The following is a 21,131-nucleotide window of genomic DNA, read 5'->3' as shown; positions in this document are numbered from 1 at the left end:
GCTGGATAGATGGATTTGAGAGTCATCAGCTTCTGGAGTGGCAAGCGAAGGCGTATGAGTGGATGAGATCAGCCAGGAATTGGTAATGAATGGGAGGCCCATCGTGCCTCAAAGAACTAGGGCAAGTCTGCAAAATACAGAGAGGAGAAGCCACAGACTCAAACGGAATACTCAGGGAGGCCAGGTTTGACCAGCTGCACACAAGGGACCGTTTCAAGGCCGCGGTGCAGCAATATTACCTAATGCTTCTAGGAAGTCGGATGAGACAAGACGGAAGAGACACAACAATGACGTGGAAGTCATTAGTGACACGTGAAAGGCTGCTTGGGTGGGGCGATGTGGTCAACTCCAGATTCTCTGGTCTGGCAAGAGAGTGGGAAGGAGAAGTAGAGACAGGAGTACAGGTGGCTTTCCTCAGGGGTTGGCTGTGTGGAGGAGTGTGAGTAGAGCCCACTTCCTTCTCTGCCACCATCCTTTCTGCAGTAGAGCGTCAGGGTAGACTGCGGTCCCTGTCTCTTAGCCTCCAGCCTCTCCATGGAGCTACAGCCACTCACCCCTCTTCAGTTTTGTTTTGTTTTGTTTTGTTTACTTATGACTGTAGCTCTTTCTAATCTTTTTTTAAAAAATAAGATTTGTTTGTGTGTGTTTGTGTGTGTCCTCAGGTCTTGTGAGTGAAGGCAGTGTTGGTGCCCACAGAAGATAGAAGCAGATCCCTGGAGCTCTGGAGCTGTGGTGAGATTCGAACTTGGTTCCTCTGCAAGAGCTGGGCCATCTCTCCAGCTCTTTCTGCTCTTATTTCCTCTTCATTGCATTTCCCCCCTTACCGTTAGTCTTATGATGTTGTATTTACAGTGTCCTTTGGTACCCAAATTAGTGGGTCTGATTGTGGGACAGAGAGTATTGGAAGTTTGGAGATTGAGACTTATCTAGAATTTACTCCCACCCACCTGGGTCTTCAGGAAGTGAGGTCTGCAGGGTAGGGATAATGGTTGTCCCTTGCTGTCTTCGATCTAGCTTGTCTGGGTTCCTGGGCAGTGCAAACAGGTCAGAACTGTTGACTGCAGGCAGCTGGAGATCCAGCAGGACGGAGAGGAATCTCCCAGCATCCACTTGGGCTTTTCATCCCTCGCAGGCTCCTCAGGAATTCACTGGGAACAAATCTGTGTCCCTTCTTGAATGCTGAGTCATATCTACTCCCTCTGGTTTCCGGTCACTGGGTTTGCACAGTTTGTCCCCATTCATATTTGCCTCATTAGATTCAGTTCAGCGTTCCGGCTTGGCGATCCCTCAGGGATCTCAGCTCCCCTCTTGGCTTCGAATTTTTTTTGCAACTTCAGCAAATGTGCTAAACCTTTTCTTTTCCCTTTCAAAACATAAATTTGCTAAGGAACTGGGGTGTGTCTTGAAGCCTGCCCCTACCTCCTTTCACCTTTCACCGCCTTTCCCTCCCCATGGATGGACTATGATATGCTGAGAGGCAGCCCCTGGGACACTGCCATCCACTGTGCATGGCCACCGCAATAGTACCAAGGCTGGCCATGTGACCACTTTGATCCTGCCTGAAGTAGTTGCTTCTAACTCTGTGGTCTGTCAGCATGTATTCACATCCTGTTGATGGCAGGCGCCTCAGGGTGGAATCTGTCTATTCTGGGAGGGATCTGTTTTACTCAGATACCATCCCACCTCCATTCATTGTTTTTGTTGGTGCTGTTTTTGAAACAAGGTCTTGGGGGCTGGAGAGATGGCTCAGTGGTTAAGAGCACTGACTGCACTTCCAGAGGTCCTGAGTTCAAATCCCAGCAACCACATGGTGGCTCACAACCATCTGTAATGAGAGATCTGATGCCCTCTTCTGGTGTGTCTGAAGACAGCTACAGTGTCTTCATATATAATAAATAAATAAATCTTTAAAAAAAAAAAAAAGAGTAGCCATTGCGGCCGGGCGGTGGTGGCGCTCACCTTAAAAAAAAAAGAAACAAGGTCTCACTTCCAGTCTGGCCTGGCCTATAAACCAGGTTGACCTCGAACTCACAGAAATCTGCCTGTCTCTGTCTCCCTGGTGCTGGGATTAAAAGAGTGTTCCACCGTACTCTGCTTCCGGCTAGCTCCTATTACTGTGTTCCTAAATGATGTCAGTGGCAACTCTTACCCACTCCTGTCTTATATTTCAGAGAACTGAGGGGCCATGAGTGACAGTTATTGAGTGCTTCGTGTCTGCCAGGCGCAGATGTGGCAGTTGATAGGCAAAGTGCATCATGGGACAGGTGAGAGAGTGCTGGGGTATAACCACTTCTCTATTTGCTCAGCATCTTCTCAGCTGTGCAGCTCCAGGCTTGGGGAGAGCAGCATTTCTCTGGGCTTCTTGTCTCACTTCCAGCACTGCTGTTTACTGTAGCTTGTCTCTGTACAACTGCCGACAGATACCTGAGTCAGAACCCAGAAGAGGAGCGTCACAGCATCTCCTGCTCTGTGTGCCAGAGCCCAGCAAAGGTCCTGGTGGAGGATAGAAGGGGCTCAAAAATGTATGAACAAACCACTATTCTTTTTTTTCCTATGAGAACACTATCATAAAACTGAAAAGGTCCCCATCCACTCTCTCAGCAGCCAATAAGAACTTTATTTAAAAAAAAAAAAAACTCAAATGCTAGTTTGGCGTGGGGGCATATTCCTTTAATCCCAGCACTTGGTAGCAGAGATAGGTGGATCTCTGGGAATTTGAGACCAGCCAGATCTACAATGTGAGCTCCAGGCCAGCCATGGCTACTACATAGAAAAATCCAACAGGCATGGTTGCAACACATCCTTAATCCCAACACATGGGACACAAAGTCAGGCAGAGCTCTGTGAGTTCAAGACTAGCCTAGTCTATATATAGGGAGTTCCAGGTCATCCATGGCTATATAGTTAGACTATGCCTCCAAAATAAATAAATAAGTAAATAAAAATTAAAAATCCAAATGGTGGCATTGTCTAGACAAAAATAGTGTGTGCATGTTTGTATTATATGTAGGCGTGTGAGTATATATGCACATGTATGTATAATGTACATGCAAGTGTACATGTATGTTTTTGTGTGGCATGCATCTGGAGACCAGAGTGTGACTTTAGATGCAGATAGCCAAAAAAGGCATAAGTGAATGTGTAAGGACTGGATGAAGTCGTGAATGATGTATTGTTGACATGTGCAGGCCCTCATGCCTGAGCCCAATGCCTCAGACTCAGGGAAAATTGTCAAAGCCACTCTCCTCACCCCAGGGGTGGGTGATGGTGGGGCTCAGAATAGACAAAGCCTTCCTCTGGTCAGTGTGTGAATGCTGGCAGTGTGCAAAAACTAGCAACTTGTTTGTTTGAGACCAGGTCTCATATAAGCCCATGGTCTATTTATTTTGGAGATGAATCTCAAGTTTACTGTGTAACCAAGGACGATTTTTAGCTCCTCATCTTCCTCTTCCACCTCCCAAGTTCTGGGTTTACTGGCATGTGCCACCATGCCCTGCCTTACTGGATTCTATACCACATTCTCCACACGTGTGCTGTGCGACCTAGGTGGAGATCTTATGGCATAATAGCTTTACAGTTTGCATACAGATTGGATATCTTCAAAAAGGCCAATCAAAGAACTCTCATTTGCCTTCTAGAAAATTATGCCCTGGAAGCACAGACCTGGTCTGAAGTCCTGACCAGTTTCTTAAACCAGATACTGACAGGGGAACTAGTAATTCAGAGGTTCAGTAGACTTGCGTGTGTATGTGTCTGTGTACATGTGTGTGTGGGTGTGCCTGTGTGTACTAGCATGTGTGTGTTAGCATTTGTGTGTGCATGTGTGGAATGCCACGGTACAAGATCTCTAATGATGTCCATGTGGACAGTGTCTTTGTCGAGAGCGAATTATAATAGGTGCTATGCGGGCCGTCTGGCCTGTAGAGCCATACTGCAGAGACTTCCTTGTTTATCCCTCTTTGGCTGAAGGTTGGCAAGCTAGAGGTGGGTCTGGCATGACAGAACGGCAGCAGCTGCTGGGGAGGGTTGTGTGTTGACTGGCAGAGTAGACAAGGCATTAACTAGGTGCTCTTTTTTAAAATAATTATTTTCTTGACAGCAGTGTCTCATCCCGTAGTCCTGGCTGGCTTGGACCTCACTATGCCATCCAAAATAGCATCAAACTCAAAGCAATCCTCCTGCCTCCTGAATATGGGGATTATACCTGTGCGCTCCCTGTACTGGGTTGTGATCTTGGGAAGGCAGATGGTGTTCAGGAGAGTCAGGACGTCTGTATATCTATACAAGGCCCATGGCTAGGAAGAAAGACCTTAGTGAAAATACATGGTGGCACATGCCCTTAATCCCAGCACTCTGGAGACAGAGTCAGTTGGATCTCTGTGAATTTGAGGCCAGCCTGGTCTCTGGAGCTAGTTCTAGGACAACCAGGATTATAAAGCACCAAGAAAGGTAAGAAAATCTCCAGAGGTCTTAGCTAGAAGCAGAGATTTGGGGGCATAAGACCTGGTTCACATCCCCAAGATTATCCCTCGTGGAAGTCTTGGGCCCAAAGGCAAAGACCAGGAGGCTCTCTGAGGCATTAGAGGCTTGAAAATGTCATTATTGCTGGTTTAATAGCTGCTTTTTGTTTTGTTTTGTTTTTTAACAAAGCAGGAAGGATCAGCTCTGGAAAGCCGGCAGGGTTAGTACTCAGTCCTACCCACCAGGCAGAGCAGGCTGGCAGAGACCTGCTAGAAGAATGGGGTTGTGGTTCCAGAAGCTCAGACTGTGTCTTTGCAGTATAACACATTACTATAGAGTTGACAATGTAAACAACACACCTTTCTTTCTTACAGTTCTAAAGGGTAGCAGCAGAAGAGCAAGGCCCTGGAAGGTCTGAATTTGTTAGGATCCCTTCCTAGCCTGCCAGCAATAGCCATATTCTCCTGTATCCCCATAACTGGAGAGAGAGGGGGGAGCAAGGTCACTGGGGTCCTTTTTCATTTGTTTTTGTTCTTTTGAGACAGAGAGTATATACACACACACACTATATATGTATATGATGTATATGTATACATACATATACATACATATACATATATATACATATATATACATATATATACATATATATATATATATATATATATTACAGGCTGGCCTTGAACTCATAATCCTCCTGCCTCAGCCTCTTGAGTGCTGGCCTGATGAGTATGTCCCACCATACCCAGCTGTGGTGTCTTTTTATAAAGACACTAGTCCCATCCACGAGACCTGAATCTCAAGACTTAATCACCCCCCCATACCATTACTTTGGGGCTAGGATTTCAACATATGCATTCTGAGAGTACATAAACTGTCAGTCTGTAGCAAACTCCAGGGCGCCCAGCCTCGGGCCCATGCTGTCTTTCTCTGTTTTCTTGTTATTACCCCTTCAGAACTCAGCCTGTGTGCTGCCCCTTGGAGGCCATAAACTGGTCCTTTCCCATCAGACCTGTTACTCTCCCTTCAGCAGCAGTGCTTGGATCCATGCCTGATCCCTGAGTTAAGTGCTGTGGGTCTGGCCCAGTTCCCCACCTTCTCCAGGCCTCCATCTCTTCATGCTGGGGCAGGGGTAATAACATCCTTCCTCTTGCTGTCCTTGGGAGCACTAGATAAGGTAATGGGGGTAAAGTGGCAGCACTCTCTGCCGGAAACACATTTTCTCATTAAACCGTCCATCTGGAACCTGCCAGCTCCAGGCACATGATGTGTTCTGGGGACAATCAGTGAGCAGCCAGGCGTCTGAAGCCTCATTCTCCCTCTGTTTATACCGCAGGAACTGCTCATGTGGCCTCACCGGCAGAAGCTCTCGGGGACACTTGAGCTCTCTAGCCCGATTCCCTGCTTGTAACACTCCCCCGGCCTGGCTGGGGGAAGACAGAAGAGCACAGATGTTAGACAGGCCTGACGTGTTTTTTTATTTACCTCTGTGTGGATGTGGGTGTGGGTGCGTACTCGCTCACATGGAGATGACGGAGATATGAAGACTGTGGTATGGGACTTTGGGTGTCCTCTAACTCTCTCCACCTTCATTACTTGAGACGAGGTGTCTCGCCTTGTTGGCTAGTTTTTATGTCAACTTAACACAAGCTCAAGTGACCCGGAAAAAGAGCACACCACTTGAGAAAATACTCCCACCAGCTTCGCCTGTGGATAAGTCCGAGGTGAGTTTTATTGACTAGTGATTTATGTGGGAGGCGTCCCCCCAGGTGGTCTCAGAGGTGTGTAATTAAGCAGGCTGAGCAAGCCTTAAAGAGAAAGCGAGTAAGCATCACCCCTTCATGGCTTCTGAATCAGTTACCCCACTTTCAGGTTCCTGCACTGACTTCCCTGCATGCGGACTACGAGGTGCAAGCTAAAATAAAACCTTTCCCCTCCAAGTTTCTTTTGTTCATGGTGTTTTTTGTTTTGTTTTAAGATTTATTTAGTTTACATATATGAGTGCTCTGTCTTCATACACACTAGAAGAGGGAATCAGATCTCGTTATAGATGGTTGTAAGCCACCATGTGGGTACTGGCAACCGAACTCAGGACCTCTGGAAGAGCAGTCAGTGCTCCTAACCACTAAGCCACCTCTTCAACCTGTTCATAGCGCTTTATTGCACCAGTAGAAACCCTAACAAGATGTGTGCTGAACCTGAACCCCAGTGATCCTCCTGGTTCTGCTCCAGACACTGCTGGAGTTACATGTTGTATGTAAGTGACCATGTTCTGCTTTCTATGTGGATTTTCAGGATCTGCACTCAGGTTCAATCCTATGGAGCCATCTCCCCAGTCCACAGCCTGAGAACTAAGAGTTAGTCATGGCTAGGTAACTGTGAGCTACGTGACATATCCCGTGCTATAGCCTATTCCCCAGAAACAGCAGTGCTGCTGGTCTGTGGCTACAGAAAGGAGGATACTTAGGTAATTCTCCACAGCAGCCATTGAGAGCCAATTCCTACAGAACAGGGAGCACAGCAAAGTCCTGGCTGCCATAGGACCAACCTCCTAGCAGGAGGAGGGATGGCGGTCCTGTGAAAGGATAACTGTGTATATATGGCAGGCAAGGTTATATATCATGAGCAGAGAGAGACTAGACCAGGAAAGGGGAGAACAGGGGAGACCACTGATGGAGGACTTGAAATGGCTTCCCTAACAAGGTAATGCTTGACAGGAGAGTTGGAGGTAGGAAATTGAAAAAGGGCAAAACTGGGACATTTTTGTCTGTCAGTAGAAGCCACTCCCACCAAGCTTGACAGCATTAGATCCCCAAGACTCACATGGTGAAAAGAGAGAGCCGACTCCAGCGGATATCCTCTGACATCCATCCATCTACAGCGGCACCTGTACACTACCCCCAAAACACAAAACAAATAAAATGTGATTTAAATTATTTATTTATTTATTTATTTATTTATTTATTTATTTATTTTGGTTTTTCAAGACAGGGTTTCTCTGTGTAGCCCTGGCTGTCCTGGAACTCACTCTGTAGACCAGGCTGGCCTCAAACTCAGAAATCCGCCTGCCTCTGCCTCCCAAGTGCTGGGATTAAAGGCATGTACCACCACTGCCCGTCTAAAATTTTTTAAAGACAGGTGGTGGTGTCGCATGCACCCAGGAGGCAGAAGCAGGCAGATCTCTAAGTTCAAGGCTAGCTTGGTCTACAGAGTGAGTTCCAGGGTAGTCAGGGCTCCACAGAGAAAACAGGTCTTAAAAACAAAACAAGACAACAAAAGCAGAGGCAATCCTGGCACTCAGAGTCTGCAGAAGCAGATTCTGTGAGTTTAAGGCCAACCTAGTCTACATAGAGTGTTCCAGGCTAGCCAGGGTTACACAGTGAGATCTAGTCTACATAAATAACATTTAAAAAAAATAATTTTTCAAACTAAGGGAGAAACAGTACAAAGACCCAGGCTGGGTATGTTTGAAAATCTTCAAGGCGGCCCACAGATGATGCAAGAAAGGTCACAGGAAGAGTAAATGCAAGTCAGCGAATACCAGTCAATGTGCTGACAGAAGTACTCTGTATTTTACACACAGGTAGAAGGGCCAGAGGATTTGGAGTAAAGGAAGCGGCTGCTCTTAGTCTATGACTGGAGGCACCAGACTACAGGAGAGTAGCTTGGTTAGGTTCCTTGGATCCGTTACTGTCACTTCTGAAGGCTCTTGGCCATTCTGTAAAGTGTCAAATGAACATGGCCTGGCACTAGCCACTGTCTTTGCTCCTAGCCCCAGAGTGAAGTCCAGGCCTCTTGAAACTTCACCCCTTTGGGTGCCAGTCCCTTCCCTGAATATTCTCACTGCTCCTCACCCTGTTTCCTTGACCTGGGTGGTGTGCCCTTCCTCAAGTCACATGAGCCTTTCAGTTTGTTCCTCCAGCACTGTAGGACAGTAGGCCTGTCTGGCACCTCAGACACACTGAGCCCATGAAGCTGAGACAGCTATGGAGGGTGCTGTCGGGCTATCCTGCTTCTGGGTGCATTGACCTTCTCTCCAACTCTCAGCTCAGTCCAATTGCAACAAATCCTTTAAAAGCAGTTTTCATCAGGGATCTCTGCGGGCAGAGGGATTGGCAGCTGGCTGTGGTGGGTTTAGTAAGAACAGCACCCATAGGCTCTTATATTTGAATCCTTAGACATCAGGGAGTAACACTTATTTAAAAAGGATTAGGAGGTGTAGTGTGACCTTATTGGAGGAAGTGTGTCACTGGGGGTGGGCTTTGAGTTTATCAAAAGCCAAAGCCAGGGTCGGTGGTGGGCTCTTCCTGCTGCCTATGGATCTGAATTTAGAACTCTCTGCTACTTCTCCAGCACCATGTCTGCCTGAGTGCTGCCATTTTTTTTTTTCTGCCATGATGATAATGGACCGAACCTCTGAAACTGCAAGCCAGCCCCAATGAAGTACTTTCTTTTATAAGAGTTGCCTTGGTTATGGTGTCTGTTCACAATAGAACAGGGAATCAGTGACAATCTAAGGTGTTTTAATACAGCTCAGCATTTTACTGGCCATGTCCTTCCGGGAGTGTGAGGTCATCTCAGACTGGATTCCTTCTTTGTGAGTGGGGTTCACAGCACCCTCACTTGGTTATCTAAAGGGACATCTATAAATGGTGAGTGTAAATGAACCCCAATAATGAATACAAATTTCTACGACTCAGGTTCTTTCCCAGCCTCCCTGGGCTGGTGGGGGAAGGGCTACTGAGATGGCCTGAAGATGCACCATCCACACTAGCTTATTCTGATCCAGGTTAGGGAGCTGAATCTCAGACAGGAGGACAGACATAGGGCTGAAGTCCATCCTGTAACACTGCCACCCTCCTCTGCAGCTACGAAGGCCTCCTTGTCCTTGACCTTAAGCTGGAGACAACTTTGCCAGGTCATGTGTCCCTAGCTGGGTTGCAGCCAGATCCCAGTAGCAGATATTACCCCAAGGAAGCCTGGCTTCTTCCTGGACTCATGGGCCAGCCCTTCCTGCAGTAGCCTAGGAATTAATCCTCTGATAGGATTCAACAAAGTCGAAAGGACCTTTCCAAAAGCACTTCCTAGAACTTTGGGAGGAGCTTGGCTCTCTGACAAACATTTTCAGAGCTCTTTGGTAGGGAATGATAGATATCTGCTTTAGCCAATCAACTCTCAAACTCTTCTCTGGTCAGTTGTTGGCCCCACCCCTGGGGGGGTAATCCCACTTCCTGCAGTGGTGACTGTAGCTCAGATGGGAGTCTGTTTTTTTTTTCTTTCAGTCTTTTGGGTCCTTAGACACTTTTGTTACACTTTCATGACAGTGATAGCTAGAAAGATCTTTGTCTGGTACAGCTGGGATGGTTGTGTTTTGGGAAAAGCTGATTAAAGGAGTAAGTCACCGAACAATTTTGCTGGCATGTTTTGGGATGCAAACTGGTTTCAGCACTATTGATATATTTGGGAACAATTGGAGCTGAAAGCAAATGTTATGTCTCTGTGTTTAATTATGTCCACCAGAAACATTATGAGAAGGACTGTAGAGATGGTTCAACAGCTAAGAGCCCTTTATGATTTAGTGGAGGACCCCAGTTCTGTTTGAGCACCCACATGCTAGTTTACATGTTTATAACTTCCGTTTTAGAGGATCTGACACCTCTTTTGGCCTCAATGTATGCCTGCATGTATCGATATACACATATGTGGTGTATATCCATACATGCAGGCAAAACACACATACACATAAAATAAAAGTTATATGAAAACAAAAAGCACCTATTAAATAAACCACAACCCCAGAAGGACACACCAGACACACACACCTTGGGTGTCTCCCAGACGCCTTACAACTGGAGTTACATCTTTCCACCAGATTTCAGGTAACTCACTTTGAAAGAGCCCACTTCCACAAGCAAACTTTAGATCTTCTTCATGGTAAGCGTCATTGTTTTGGTACAGTTTATGTATTTCTTTACCATTTAACATCTATAAAATGACTACCATTTTTATTTGGTTCTTATCACTTGATCTTTTATTATTATAGTCTGTAACTGGGTCATATGGTCATGCTGTTTTTAGTTACTGTAGGAACTGCTGTCTTGTTTCCTCCAGCACTGGTCCTACAATCTGTGCAAGAGGACTCCAATTTCTCCACATCCTCTGCAAACCTGTTAGTCTCTGTTTTTTTGTTTGTTTGGTTGGTTTTTGTTTGTTTTTGTTGTTGTTGTTGTTTTTGGTGGGGGGAGAGGTTGGGTCTCAAACCCAGGGCCTGAAACACACTAGGCAAGAGTTTACTATTGCTCTGTGCTCCGAGCCCTTTTTTGGTTCCTTTAAGAAAAGATTTTAGGCTGTTTTATTTTATGTCCATGAGTGTTTTGTCTGGCTGTATGTGCGTGCATCACATGCAGACACGGTGCTTGCAGATGTCAGAACCGGGCACTGGGTCTCCCGAAACTGGAGTTACTGTGCGTTGTGAGCCATCATGTGAGATCTGGGAACTAAACACTGGTCCATTGTAAGAATAGTAACTGCTCTTAACCTCTGAGCTGTCATTACATCCCCCACATTCCCCCACTCCCCCATCCTCCCCTGCATCCCCCGAGACTTTACCTTAAAACAAAAAAAAAAATTTTTTTTGTTTTTTTTCGAAACAGGGTTTCTCTGTATAGTCCTGGCCATCCTGGAACTCACTCTGTAGACCTGGCTGGCCTCGAACTCTCGAACTCAGAAATCCGCCTGCTTCTGCCTCCCAAGTGCTGGGCTTATGGGCATCCACCACCACACCCAGGTCCTTGTTATTGTTATAGACTTGAATACTTGGTGGAATTTTCCATACCTCTTTTACTTTTTACCGCTTCCACTTCTATTTTTCCCTAATAATCATGTTTGTACTAAAGACCGTGTTGTTTTTCCATTTTTGAATCACCTCTAGGTCTGTTTCCATCATTTGACTTTCTCTTGGTTGTTAGCCAGACAATCCTATAATTTGAAGTACCTAGTAAGTTTAATGAAATGACAGATGTTGTGTCTAGGTGATACTATCTTTTTAAAAAAGAAGGAATTCACTTCATCTACTGCCAGGCACAGGGAGTGGACTAATTTCCCATAACTGCTTGGGCAGGGATGGGTGGAGCCTGGGTTGTGGTTTTGGCTGCCTCACTTCCTCCTCTAGTTAGAGCCCTCCAAGTTTCCAGAGAAGAGCCCAGGAAGTTACCAGGCCTTTATGTGAATTCTGGTCTACTCAGGGCAGCTTCTGTCAACTACACAGCTGCAACTATTTTCTCACAGGCTGCTTGCGGTCACATGACGATCACGTGATAGGAGAGCCAGGCTAGCTCTGAGACACATTCAAAAGCTAGAACTTAATTGCCCAGAAGTCATGATGCTGTTTGGGATCAAGAGGAGGGCTTGAACCTGATGCTAGAGTTATCCTAGGACCAGGAAACTACTGGGAGGTGGTGAACCACAAGCCAGAAGTGGTATGGAAGAGAATAGGTGCAGAGGGGCCTTCCGGTTAGAGGTGGCAGTGGCAAGCGAGACCTTGTGGTTGACGAAGCGCATCCAGAGGGCAGGGTGCTTACAAGGAGAAGCAACTCTGTTACTGAAGAAATGGGGGGAGCTGAGAAATTGGAGTGGGGGCTGGGGAGGGGAAGAAATAGGTAGATCTGGCCATTCTGAAAGGTCTCCAGTGTCCTGCAAAGCCTGAGACAGAGTAGCACCTGAGGAGTGATTGGGTGTCAGAACAGGCCCCAGTGACCTGGGGAGGAACTTCTGGACCCCACTGGAAAAGGGGCCAATTTGGTCTGCGGGCCTGATGCCAGATCTCCATCCAGTCTCTTCACTTCTGACCTCCTCCCATCCCTGAGTTCCAGTCCTCCCCACCTATCACCAGTTTTCCTGCCTCTTCCCAAACCATTTTAGAGCCATTGTTGCCTGCACAATATACTTCAGACACTTGAGCTAGCCTCAGCTTCCAGCCTACAATGGGCTACCCTCAGCTTTGACTCCCTTGCTCAGTCCATTCTTCTCCCTCTCATTCCGGGCACCTCCCACAAACATGACTCTGTGCTACTTACCAGGGCCTTAGTTTTACTCCTTTTATGGCTGAGACACCACCCACTGATGCTGACGGTCAGCCAGAGACCACCTTGTCATTTGTCCTGAGGCAGTGGTGCTGTGTTAACTTCATTCATTCCTCGCTTGATTGACACTATGGTGTGCCAGGCTCTGTACTAGGTGCTGGGCTCTGCGTAAAATTCATTTCACAGATCCTGCTCTGAAGATGTTTCCAATCTAGAGATGCTGAAGAGTAGCCCTGGTGAGCCAGAGGAAATGTGTGTGTGTGGGGGGTAGGGGGGTGGAGGGGGGATCTGAGCTGGCCTCAAGGAGCTGAAGTCTAGAACTATGCTTTGCAACAGGCAGCAATGATAACGTATGTTGCTCTGAGGTAAAGAGGTGAACAGTTTTATTTCCATAAATGCCTGGATTGTTTAGTTTTGAAAACAAGATGCAATTGTTACTTATGCAAATAAGTCTTTGGTCTTAGCGCAGTTGACCCTGTCAGTGCTCTCTTGGGCACATCTACGGTTTGACCAAGTTGGATCACTACCCCTGGAAGCCTGGGTAACTCTTGAACCATAGACATGGAGAGAATACTGCTTGGTCCTTCCGACAGCTTGAACAATTCCTATGGGTTTTTTTTTTTCTGTTTAGCTATGATTAAGAGGGGGTCTTGAAGGACCCATCCGGACGGACCCTCATTGAGAGGATATGCGCACGACATCAAGATTGAGCAAGACAGAGATCATCGCCCGTGACCTGTCGTCCACGGAACCAGGTTGATGCTGCCATCAAGAAGGCAGTTGAAGTTCATTACCATCAGCTGAAAATTGCAGAGGATCCAGAAGTGACTCCGCAGGAGACTGACACAGCTGTCAGCTCCCCTGCCTCCCCCTATGGTCGACCCCTAGACTTCCACGCCCTCCAGAAGGGTTCCTGGTATGCCTGGCTTTGCCCTCATTTCTCTCGCTAGAGAGCTTGGCCTCTTGATCACCACAACAAAAATTGGCTTTTTCCTAAACCAAGGCCACCCTTGATATGGCCGCTAACATTGGGGAGCCTTCCTTTATGACAATATTACACCCCAAACTGACAAATGGTTGGTAACTTGAACATATACAAGAGACTAGGATGGCTGTGAGTTAGCCCAATGACGGGATTATTGTAGGTCCACTTCCCAGGGGCCCACCCAATGCAGCCGAAAAGGAGTGCGTGGTGCTGGGAGTGGATGCAGCCTACATGGCCTAAGACAGGGCTCTCACCCTCCTTTCACCCACATGAGAGTCCCTTGACGTTGCCCATCGTCGACAGCCTAAAGCCTTCGACCATCGATGTGACTCGTCTCACATCAGTGTTTTGGGGTTGTGAACTTGTCTAAGACCCCCCATAATTAGACATCCAAATTCAAAACTCACATAGTTGGGATTGAACATAAGACGCCTTCTCTAACTAAACAGAGAAGGGGGAGATGCCAGAAGCCAGGACCCTCGCCCTTACCCTTACCCCCTACCTTTCCCCACCTGCATAATGTCCTCTGAAGCTTGGCAGCTGCAAGATCCTGCTTAGCAACTGCAGATAGACTCAAAGCAGAGTACCATGTCTTCTTAAGAATAGCAGGGAGACCATAACTCAAGCAGTGTACCATATCTTCTGAAGAACTGCAGGTAGATCATAATTCAAGCAGTGTACCATATAGACCATGACATGTTTCAAGGCACAGGCCAAGAAGATTTTGTACTTTTCCACCACCTGGACCCTCTTACCCCCTCCCCTTGTAAAACATGCTATAAAAAAGCATTTCATGTTCAAAAAAAAAGAAAATAAAAAAATATATATTATAAAAAAAAAGAAAAAAAAAAGAAAAAAAAAGAAAAAAAAAAAGAAAAAAAAAAAAAGAGGGGGTCTTGGTTTGTTTTGTTTGTTTGTTTTGACCCATCGTGGTAACAGTGCTGCCTCTTCTGCTGTCAATGTTTTGTGAAATTGTTAAAACAGAACATCAAGCCTCTATCTGTGGGGACCAGACCAGCTCCTAGCAACCCCAGTGTCTCTATCTGTGGGTGCCAGCCCAGCTCCTAGCTACATTGAGACCTCACAGATAGGACAGGGCAGATCTCAAGTGTTGGAAAGTGCTTTTCTTCCTCTCTTGAAGAGCAGCATCATCTCACATCTGATTCCATTCAACTTCACATCGACTTTCTGAGCTTTTTAAATAAATATTTTCATGTGCTATGTGTGTTATGTGGAGGCATGTGCATGCTGTGTTGCGTGTATGTAGGTCAAGGGACACACTGGGTGTCTGTTCTTGCCTTCCACTTTGAGATGGGGTCCTTTTGTTGTTAACTGCTGCATCCTCCAGGCTAGCTGGGCTGCAAGCATTTACAGATTCTCCCCTCTGTCACCTATCTTGATGATGCGTGAGAATTACAGACGCATGCTACCATGCCTGATGTTACCCTGGCCCTGGGGTAGATAGTTCCTTTGCTTGTGACAACTGTTTTCCTCACTGAGCCATCTCCACAGACCTATATAAACACTTTCACTTACTCAAAATGCTTGTGTTAGCATCAGGAGCTTGGTTTCTGTTTTGCTTTCAGCGAGAGAACCCTCTCTGGGTACTGGCCCTTCCAGTCAACCTCATGAGCTTAGGAACTATTTGCTCATAGTCCTATCACATCTCAGATGCCTGCTTGCTGCACCTGTTCCTGCCAGAGATCTCTAGTTTCTCTCTGGGTGTATCTCCTTGAAAACAAACCCAGTAGCCTTGCTGAGTGTTTCTCGACTGTAGGACATTTTCAAGGCCCCTTGTTTGGTCTTTATCTCCTCCAGTTTTTAGCTGTTCCCAGACAGCCTCTTCCCCAACTAAGTTTTCCTGGGATTTTTCTGAGGAAACACCACCGTTACTCACTTTGCGTTGTGATAACCCCTGGGCTACCATCCCAACTTGCTTGATGTTTTAACAATGTGAATGGCCTCTTTCCTCTGTGAGCTAGCATCAGTTGAGCTTTGTTTTCGTGGTGCTGGGAATCCAGGCCCTTGCACATGCCTAAGCAAGTTATATTGGGCAAGTTCTCAACCATTGAGCAACAACCCCAAACCTTTAGGTTGATAATTCTACTAGACAACATGTTTACAGAACTTGCCACAATACTCTAGATGAGGAACTGCATCTGCTCAAAGGAATACCAGAGGGGAGGTGGGGGAAAGTAGTTTTGTCACTTTGTGTTACCAAATGACTAAGGTTAGCTGATAAAGTAAGGCAGACTCCAGGGAAGGGTTCCTAGCAGCAATAACCCCATCCCACCCCCCCATACCCCCCCCCAACACCAGAAGGCCCATCAAGAATAGACTATCTAGGAGAAATCTCTTGGTTTGTCTGAGATCAGGGTTAGGGATGAGAGTAGGAAGGCATGAGGGCAGTTGGCAGAGCCTGGATGCCAGAACGAGGAGTACTGGCTTCATCCGGATGGGTAGACGGGTCTTAGGTGGGTGGGTCATGGGAGCCATGGTTCACATCAAGCAGTCTGGTTTGTAGACCTAAGATCTAAATGAATCTGAGGTTGGCTGGGGAAGGAATGAGATAGAACGGAGGAGGGGATGGCCGCCTCTGGCCTGGGGAGATACTGGAGAAACCCCAGGTTTTGGGGAAGATGCTTGTGGCTTGGCATAGACTGCATCAGAGGTGCCTGTGGGCACTGGGTGGCTTTGTGGTGCACATAAGGAACTGATGCTAGTTAATTAAACTAAATACACTCATATATTGCCAGGAAGCAACAGCCTAGAGAGGTTCGTATGCCGATCAAGATGCAGAGTCCTAGGGAAGAAACCTGTAGAATCAAGGCCACTCTGACCTTGTGGTTTCAGGAGGCTAGGGGATCGAACTGTGTTGAGATCTAGGTATCAAAGAGCCTTCTGTGGGGAGGTTAGGACTCACTCCACTTGTGCAGAGCCAGACTTCAGGGACTTGGATAGATGAGGACTCCAAAGATGATGTGGCAAGAGCAAAGGCCGGAGGAAGAACAAGCAGGCCTGAGGAAGTGGCACCAAGTGGCAGTGCCAGGGAACCAGAGGCCAAGGAGCCTGCCTAGCGGAGCCATCCCCATTCGGCTCTTTCAGGGTTTTGCCAATGACCTACGCTGCTGGTCCTGGGCAGAGACATAGGGACCTCACAAAGCCCACTGCTGTACTGTGCTGTACTGTGTTCTCAGAGAGTAGAGATACACACAGCCCGTCTACTCCGAACTGTGTGACCTGGCACTGTGCCCCTGTGCCTCAGGAGCCCTGTCTATCAGTCCAGATCTCAGTGCACACCTTAAAATGCAGCTGGAAAGACAGCAAGGAAAAAAGTAGCAGTATTTCGAATTAGCTGCTGTCATTAGCCACTGTTGTCAATGCCTGTCCAGAACTTACCATCAACCAGGGCAGGGCGGTGTTGAAGCCCCTCCCATACCTCCTGGAAGAAGTAGTTAAGTGAAGAGAGACAAGGAGAAGCAGAGAGCAGAAGATACCCTTTTTATTGGCATTTTAACAATGGCAGCATGAGAGAGCCTCCTCCCATGAAACATGCCATCCTCTCTGCTCCCGGGGCTCAGCACAAGAATGAGACCCCACCCTGCATGCCCCTCAGAAGGCAGGGTGGTAAGGGGACACGGGTACTCTATGCCAGGGGAGCTGGGACAGGAGGGAAGACGTGCACCCTCACCTCTTGGTATGATCCTTCTTCTCTGGGACCTGGTGTTGACCCCAGACCCTGGAATAGGCTGGCAGACAGGGCTCATGCAACAATGAGTGGACAGAAGGTGGCACAGAAATGCAGCCCTGTCACCCCTTAGCAAGGGCAAAAGGGATAAAAGGGGCCATGCTGTGGCCATAGAGGGTCCGAACGTTAAGTATTTGCAGTGTACATACAGGAGGGCGAGAGGGGCTCCCCCTGCTCCAGGCCATGCCTGGGGACCAGAGGGAGGGAAGCACAGATGGCATTGTCATGCCAGGGGCATGGGTCTGAGCCAACCATGCCACCTGAGCTGGGGTTTGTTCTACTCCTTGGCACGGCCGATGATGGTGAGAATATATAGGAAGATGTTGATGATGTCTGTGTACAGATTCAGGGCCGCAAACACGTATTCTTCTGGGCTCAGGGACAGCTGCTTGTTCCCCAGGAGCAGCTGGGTGTCCACTGCCAGGAACTAGTGGGTAAAGACACAGTCAGTATTCAACAGTCTATTCACTCACCCTGCATCCCAGTAAAGGCCTCCGAAAACCCTCACTCACGCAGGTGAAGAGCAGAGCGCCCAGCGAGGCGTACACAATCTCCAGGATGCGGTTCCGGATGAAGATGCAGAGTATGGCGAAGATGAAGAGCACCACCACACTCACCAAGAGCACGCCCATGCACGAGGTGAAGTCGTAGCGGGTCTGGGAGGAAGGGAGGGAGTGAGGGAGTGAGGGAGGTGAGACTGTGGGTGTTGCGGGCTCTGGGGGTAACCATCCTGTCTTAGGTCCCCCTCACCTGCATGGAGAAGATGACCACCGTGAAGCAGACAGCTGTGGTGATGCCCACGGCCATGATGACTGCCTCTGTGTTGTAAAAGCTGGCTATCATGCCCACCATGTAGGACAAGCTGACCGTCAGGATCGACTGCAGAAGAGGATTACAGGGGTCCTTGGGTGTGTGGAGCTGCTCTTGGTCCAACCCTGTGTACCTCCCTTTCCTGTTCCACAGGCCTAGGGGAACTGGGCTCAGGTTTGGGAGTTACCAGAGCAACAAGGTTCCAGGGATGCTTTCGCCGGAAGTCCCCACAACAGCTGAGGACAATGAGGGAGATGAAGAAGATGGCGTAGGAGACATAGTAGGTCCAGACATTCTCCCGGACAAAGCCCTTCACCTCCCCAACGAAAGTGAAGACGGCCACAGTCGACAGGGTCACCGACAGCTGCAGGGTCAGCACCAGGAACACCTGGGGAAGGAGCCAATCAGAGCCCCACCTCGGCTGCCTCCCCATGGCTCCTCCCAGCCCACACACTTGCCAGGCCCAACCTTTCTGATGAAGGCCTGGCGAATGCTCTTGTCCCAGTTGACAGCGTGGAAGTCCTGGTTGTCATAATAGGATGGAGGCCCTTCCTCCTGGTAGTTCCCATGCTGAGGTGCTGGGGACACAGAGGCTGGGTCAGTGTCCCTTGAAGGCACTTGGATCCCTGCCCCGCCCCTACCTTTCCCTACACTTACAGCCAGGGTCTTGGAAGGGCGGTGGCTGTCCATAGGGGTTAGGGGGGAAAGGGCTCTGTGGGTAGGGCCCCTGTGGGTAGCCTCCTTGTGGGTAGGGTCCTTGAGGGTAGCCACCTTGTGGATAGGGGCCGGGACCATGAGGATACCCTGGTTGACCATAGGGAGAGGGCTGGAAAGGGGCCTGTGGATATGGGGCCCCAGGGTATGGAGGCTGAACATAGGGAGGCATAGGGGCTTGGGGCCCCACAGGATAGCCAGGGTTTGGGGGAGGATAGCTGTCCCCAGACACCAAGAAACTCTTTTCATGGGACATGGCCTCAGGTTCTGTGGCTGCCCCTAGAGGAGAAAAAAAGAACAGTTAGCTCTGAGAGATTGAAACCAGTGACAGCCATACCTGCTGTGGAACCCAGGAAGAAAAAAACCACAACTGGCCATGACCTTTGTACAGGGCTGTAGGAAGCCACAGAACAAGGAGTTGGGGAGCGTTGGGTGGGGTGCGGGAGACTGATGTGGACCCCTTGGAAGGGGCTCCTCTAGATCGACCTGGGGTGGGGGATGGGAGGAAGAGTGATGGCTGTCAGCCTCAGCTTGGAGCTTGGGAGATGCCTTCTCTCCGCTGTGGGTCTTTCAGGTCAGAGCTCAGCAATGAAGGGTCTTGAGTCACGGCGCAGCGGCTAGAGAGGCGTGGGGGTGTGCCCTGACCCTCCCCTTCCTATCCATCCTATTAAGCAGCTTGAAGGGGCCAGCGCTAGCGGCTATTTCTATCCGAGGAAATCCCCAGGCCATCTGTGATCAGCGGGAACCCTGACCCTCCTCTTAAGCACAGGGACGAATGTCCCTAGCTCCGGGTACTGAATGCAGGCCTGTATTGGCTGCTAAGGTGTCTGCTAGTAGGGTACGCCAGGAACAGCGGGGTGCGGGGGTGTGTGGGGGATGGAAGCGACCAGAGGGCGTTCAAGGGAACAAAGCGGGGAAAGGGACGACGGAGGAGGGGGCGGTGGCTACAGAATGCGCCCTCAGGGTGGATGGGCCCTCTTGTCTGGCTGGGGGTCGCTGAGCCTTGGGTCTGGGCCGCTACAGGGAGCTGCCACCTCCCTCTTGCTCAGGGCCTCCAGAGCTCCCCACCCCCAATGATGCCACCAGGCTGGGCGAGCGGGCCGCGAGTCCTGTCCGAACCAACTGACCCGAGGCGGCCGCGCTCAGTAACACTGGGAGGGGATGGCCGACTGGCAGGGGGGCTGCGGCGGCGACACGCTCCTGGGATTGGTCGGGGGGGACTCACCGCTCCCGGGAGCCAGAGACCGGTGCCTACGGTGTCCGCTGCGCAGCCGCGCGCGGTGATGGCCGGTGCGTCCGCACCTGCACCCGCTGGGCGGCCGGGTTGCTTGGGCCTGCGCCTGCGGCTGGGGAGACGCAGGAGAGCCTTGTGACTGGGCGGGCCTTGTGATGGGGCGGGGCCTTGTGATGGGGCGGGACCTTGTGATAGGGCGGGGTCTTGTGATAGGGCGGGGCCTTGGGGCGGGGCGGGACCTTGATGTAAGTCGAATGTTATGACCTGTCCGGGTGCTTCTGAGCCTACAGAAATTGCTCAACCCTCTTTGCCTAGGCAATCTACTATTTCTGTAGGCGACCTAGGTCAGAGTCCTGAAGCCTGCTCTTTCTGACCAGAGTTGGTTGGCATCTGGCATGGGGGCTAACGACTTCGGGAAGCCGGACTCTCTTTAGCTTATGTGGCTTTCTATTGATGGATTCAGGGAGTCAATTCCGGAAACCCGGGATTTACTGAAGCCTCCAAGGACTCCCATCTCTTCTTGGCTTTTCCTTTTGAGACAAGGTCTCAGTCTGTAACTACAGCTGACTTGGAACTCACTATGCAACCCAGGCTGACCTCAAACTTGTGGCAGTCCTCCTGCCTCAGCTTTCCAACTAGGCTTACAAACATGAGTCACTACACCCAGACCTTTATTTGCTTTAAAATACAGCATTCACACCTGGGTGGTGGTGGTGCATGCCTTGAAGCAGAGGCAGGTGGATCTCTTGAGTTTGAGGCCAGCCTGGTCTACAGATTGAGTTCCAGGATAGCCAAGCCAGCACTGCCTAGTGAGACCCTGTCCTGAAAAACAACAAAAGCCACAGCGTTCGTTTTTATCCACACCTATTCCAGACCAAGAGACTTATCGTTTAATTGTCCCATTCCCTCCATACTCTTGTCACTTGCCTCAGATCCTTAAAATAATCTTGTCAGGACGTAGAGGTGGGGCCAACTCCCTGCCTCAATTCTGGAATTGGGGGGCAGGATGTGTGAGGGGAGTGCTTCTTGAGGTTTTCCCATGGTCCTCAGAGTCTTGAGGACATCCCCGTTCGGTTCTCTTCTGGTTCTTGGTGTATG

General features: G+C 49.0%; 1 protein-coding gene and 1 long non-coding RNA gene across 4 annotated transcripts; one reads left to right on the top strand and one right to left on the bottom strand.

Annotated features, from left to right (window-relative positions):
* The first annotated feature begins 694 nt into the window (after positions 1 to 694).
* Positions 695 to 6,401, top strand: LOC114630664. 2 transcript variants are annotated; one of them, XR_003712846.1, is made up of 4 exons: positions 695 to 732; positions 2,172 to 2,264; positions 5,798 to 6,185; positions 6,334 to 6,397. It is a non-coding gene; the product is annotated as an uncharacterized LOC114630664 (long non-coding RNA). The 2 variants fall into 2 exon arrangements; XR_003712845.1 differs by having other exon boundaries at positions 5,798 to 6,401.
* A 10,606-nt stretch (positions 6,402 to 17,007) lies between these two features.
* On the bottom strand, positions 17,008 to 20,181 carry Grina (glutamate ionotropic receptor NMDA type subunit associated protein 1). Of its 2 annotated transcripts, none has more exons than XM_028778877.1 (7): positions 20,025 to 20,181; positions 18,743 to 19,078; positions 18,554 to 18,663; positions 18,273 to 18,473; positions 18,026 to 18,154; positions 17,788 to 17,931; positions 17,008 to 17,702 (listed from the first exon to the last, which is right to left on the bottom strand). In XM_028778877.1, the coding sequence occupies exons 2-7, from the start codon at positions 19,053 to 19,055 to the stop codon at positions 17,553 to 17,555; spliced, it is 1,047 nt and encodes a 348-aa protein (XP_028634710.1). In that variant the 5' UTR covers positions 19,056 to 19,078; positions 20,025 to 20,181; the 3' UTR covers positions 17,008 to 17,552. The 2 variants fall into 2 exon arrangements, with proteins under 2 accessions (XP_028634710.1, XP_028634711.1); XM_028778878.1 differs by lacking the exon at positions 20,025 to 20,181 and adding an exon at positions 19,181 to 19,473 and having other exon boundaries at positions 17,553 to 17,702.
* Positions 20,182 to 21,131: the final 950 nt, after the last annotated feature.

The sequence above is a fragment of the Grammomys surdaster genome, unplaced genomic scaffold (genome assembly GCF_004785775.1).
Source record: "Grammomys surdaster isolate TR1022 unplaced genomic scaffold, NIH_TR_1.0 342, whole genome shotgun sequence".
Taxonomy (NCBI): Eukaryota; Metazoa; Chordata; class Mammalia; order Rodentia; family Muridae; genus Grammomys; species Grammomys surdaster.
This window is presented reverse-complemented; position numbering and strand designations above follow the sequence as displayed.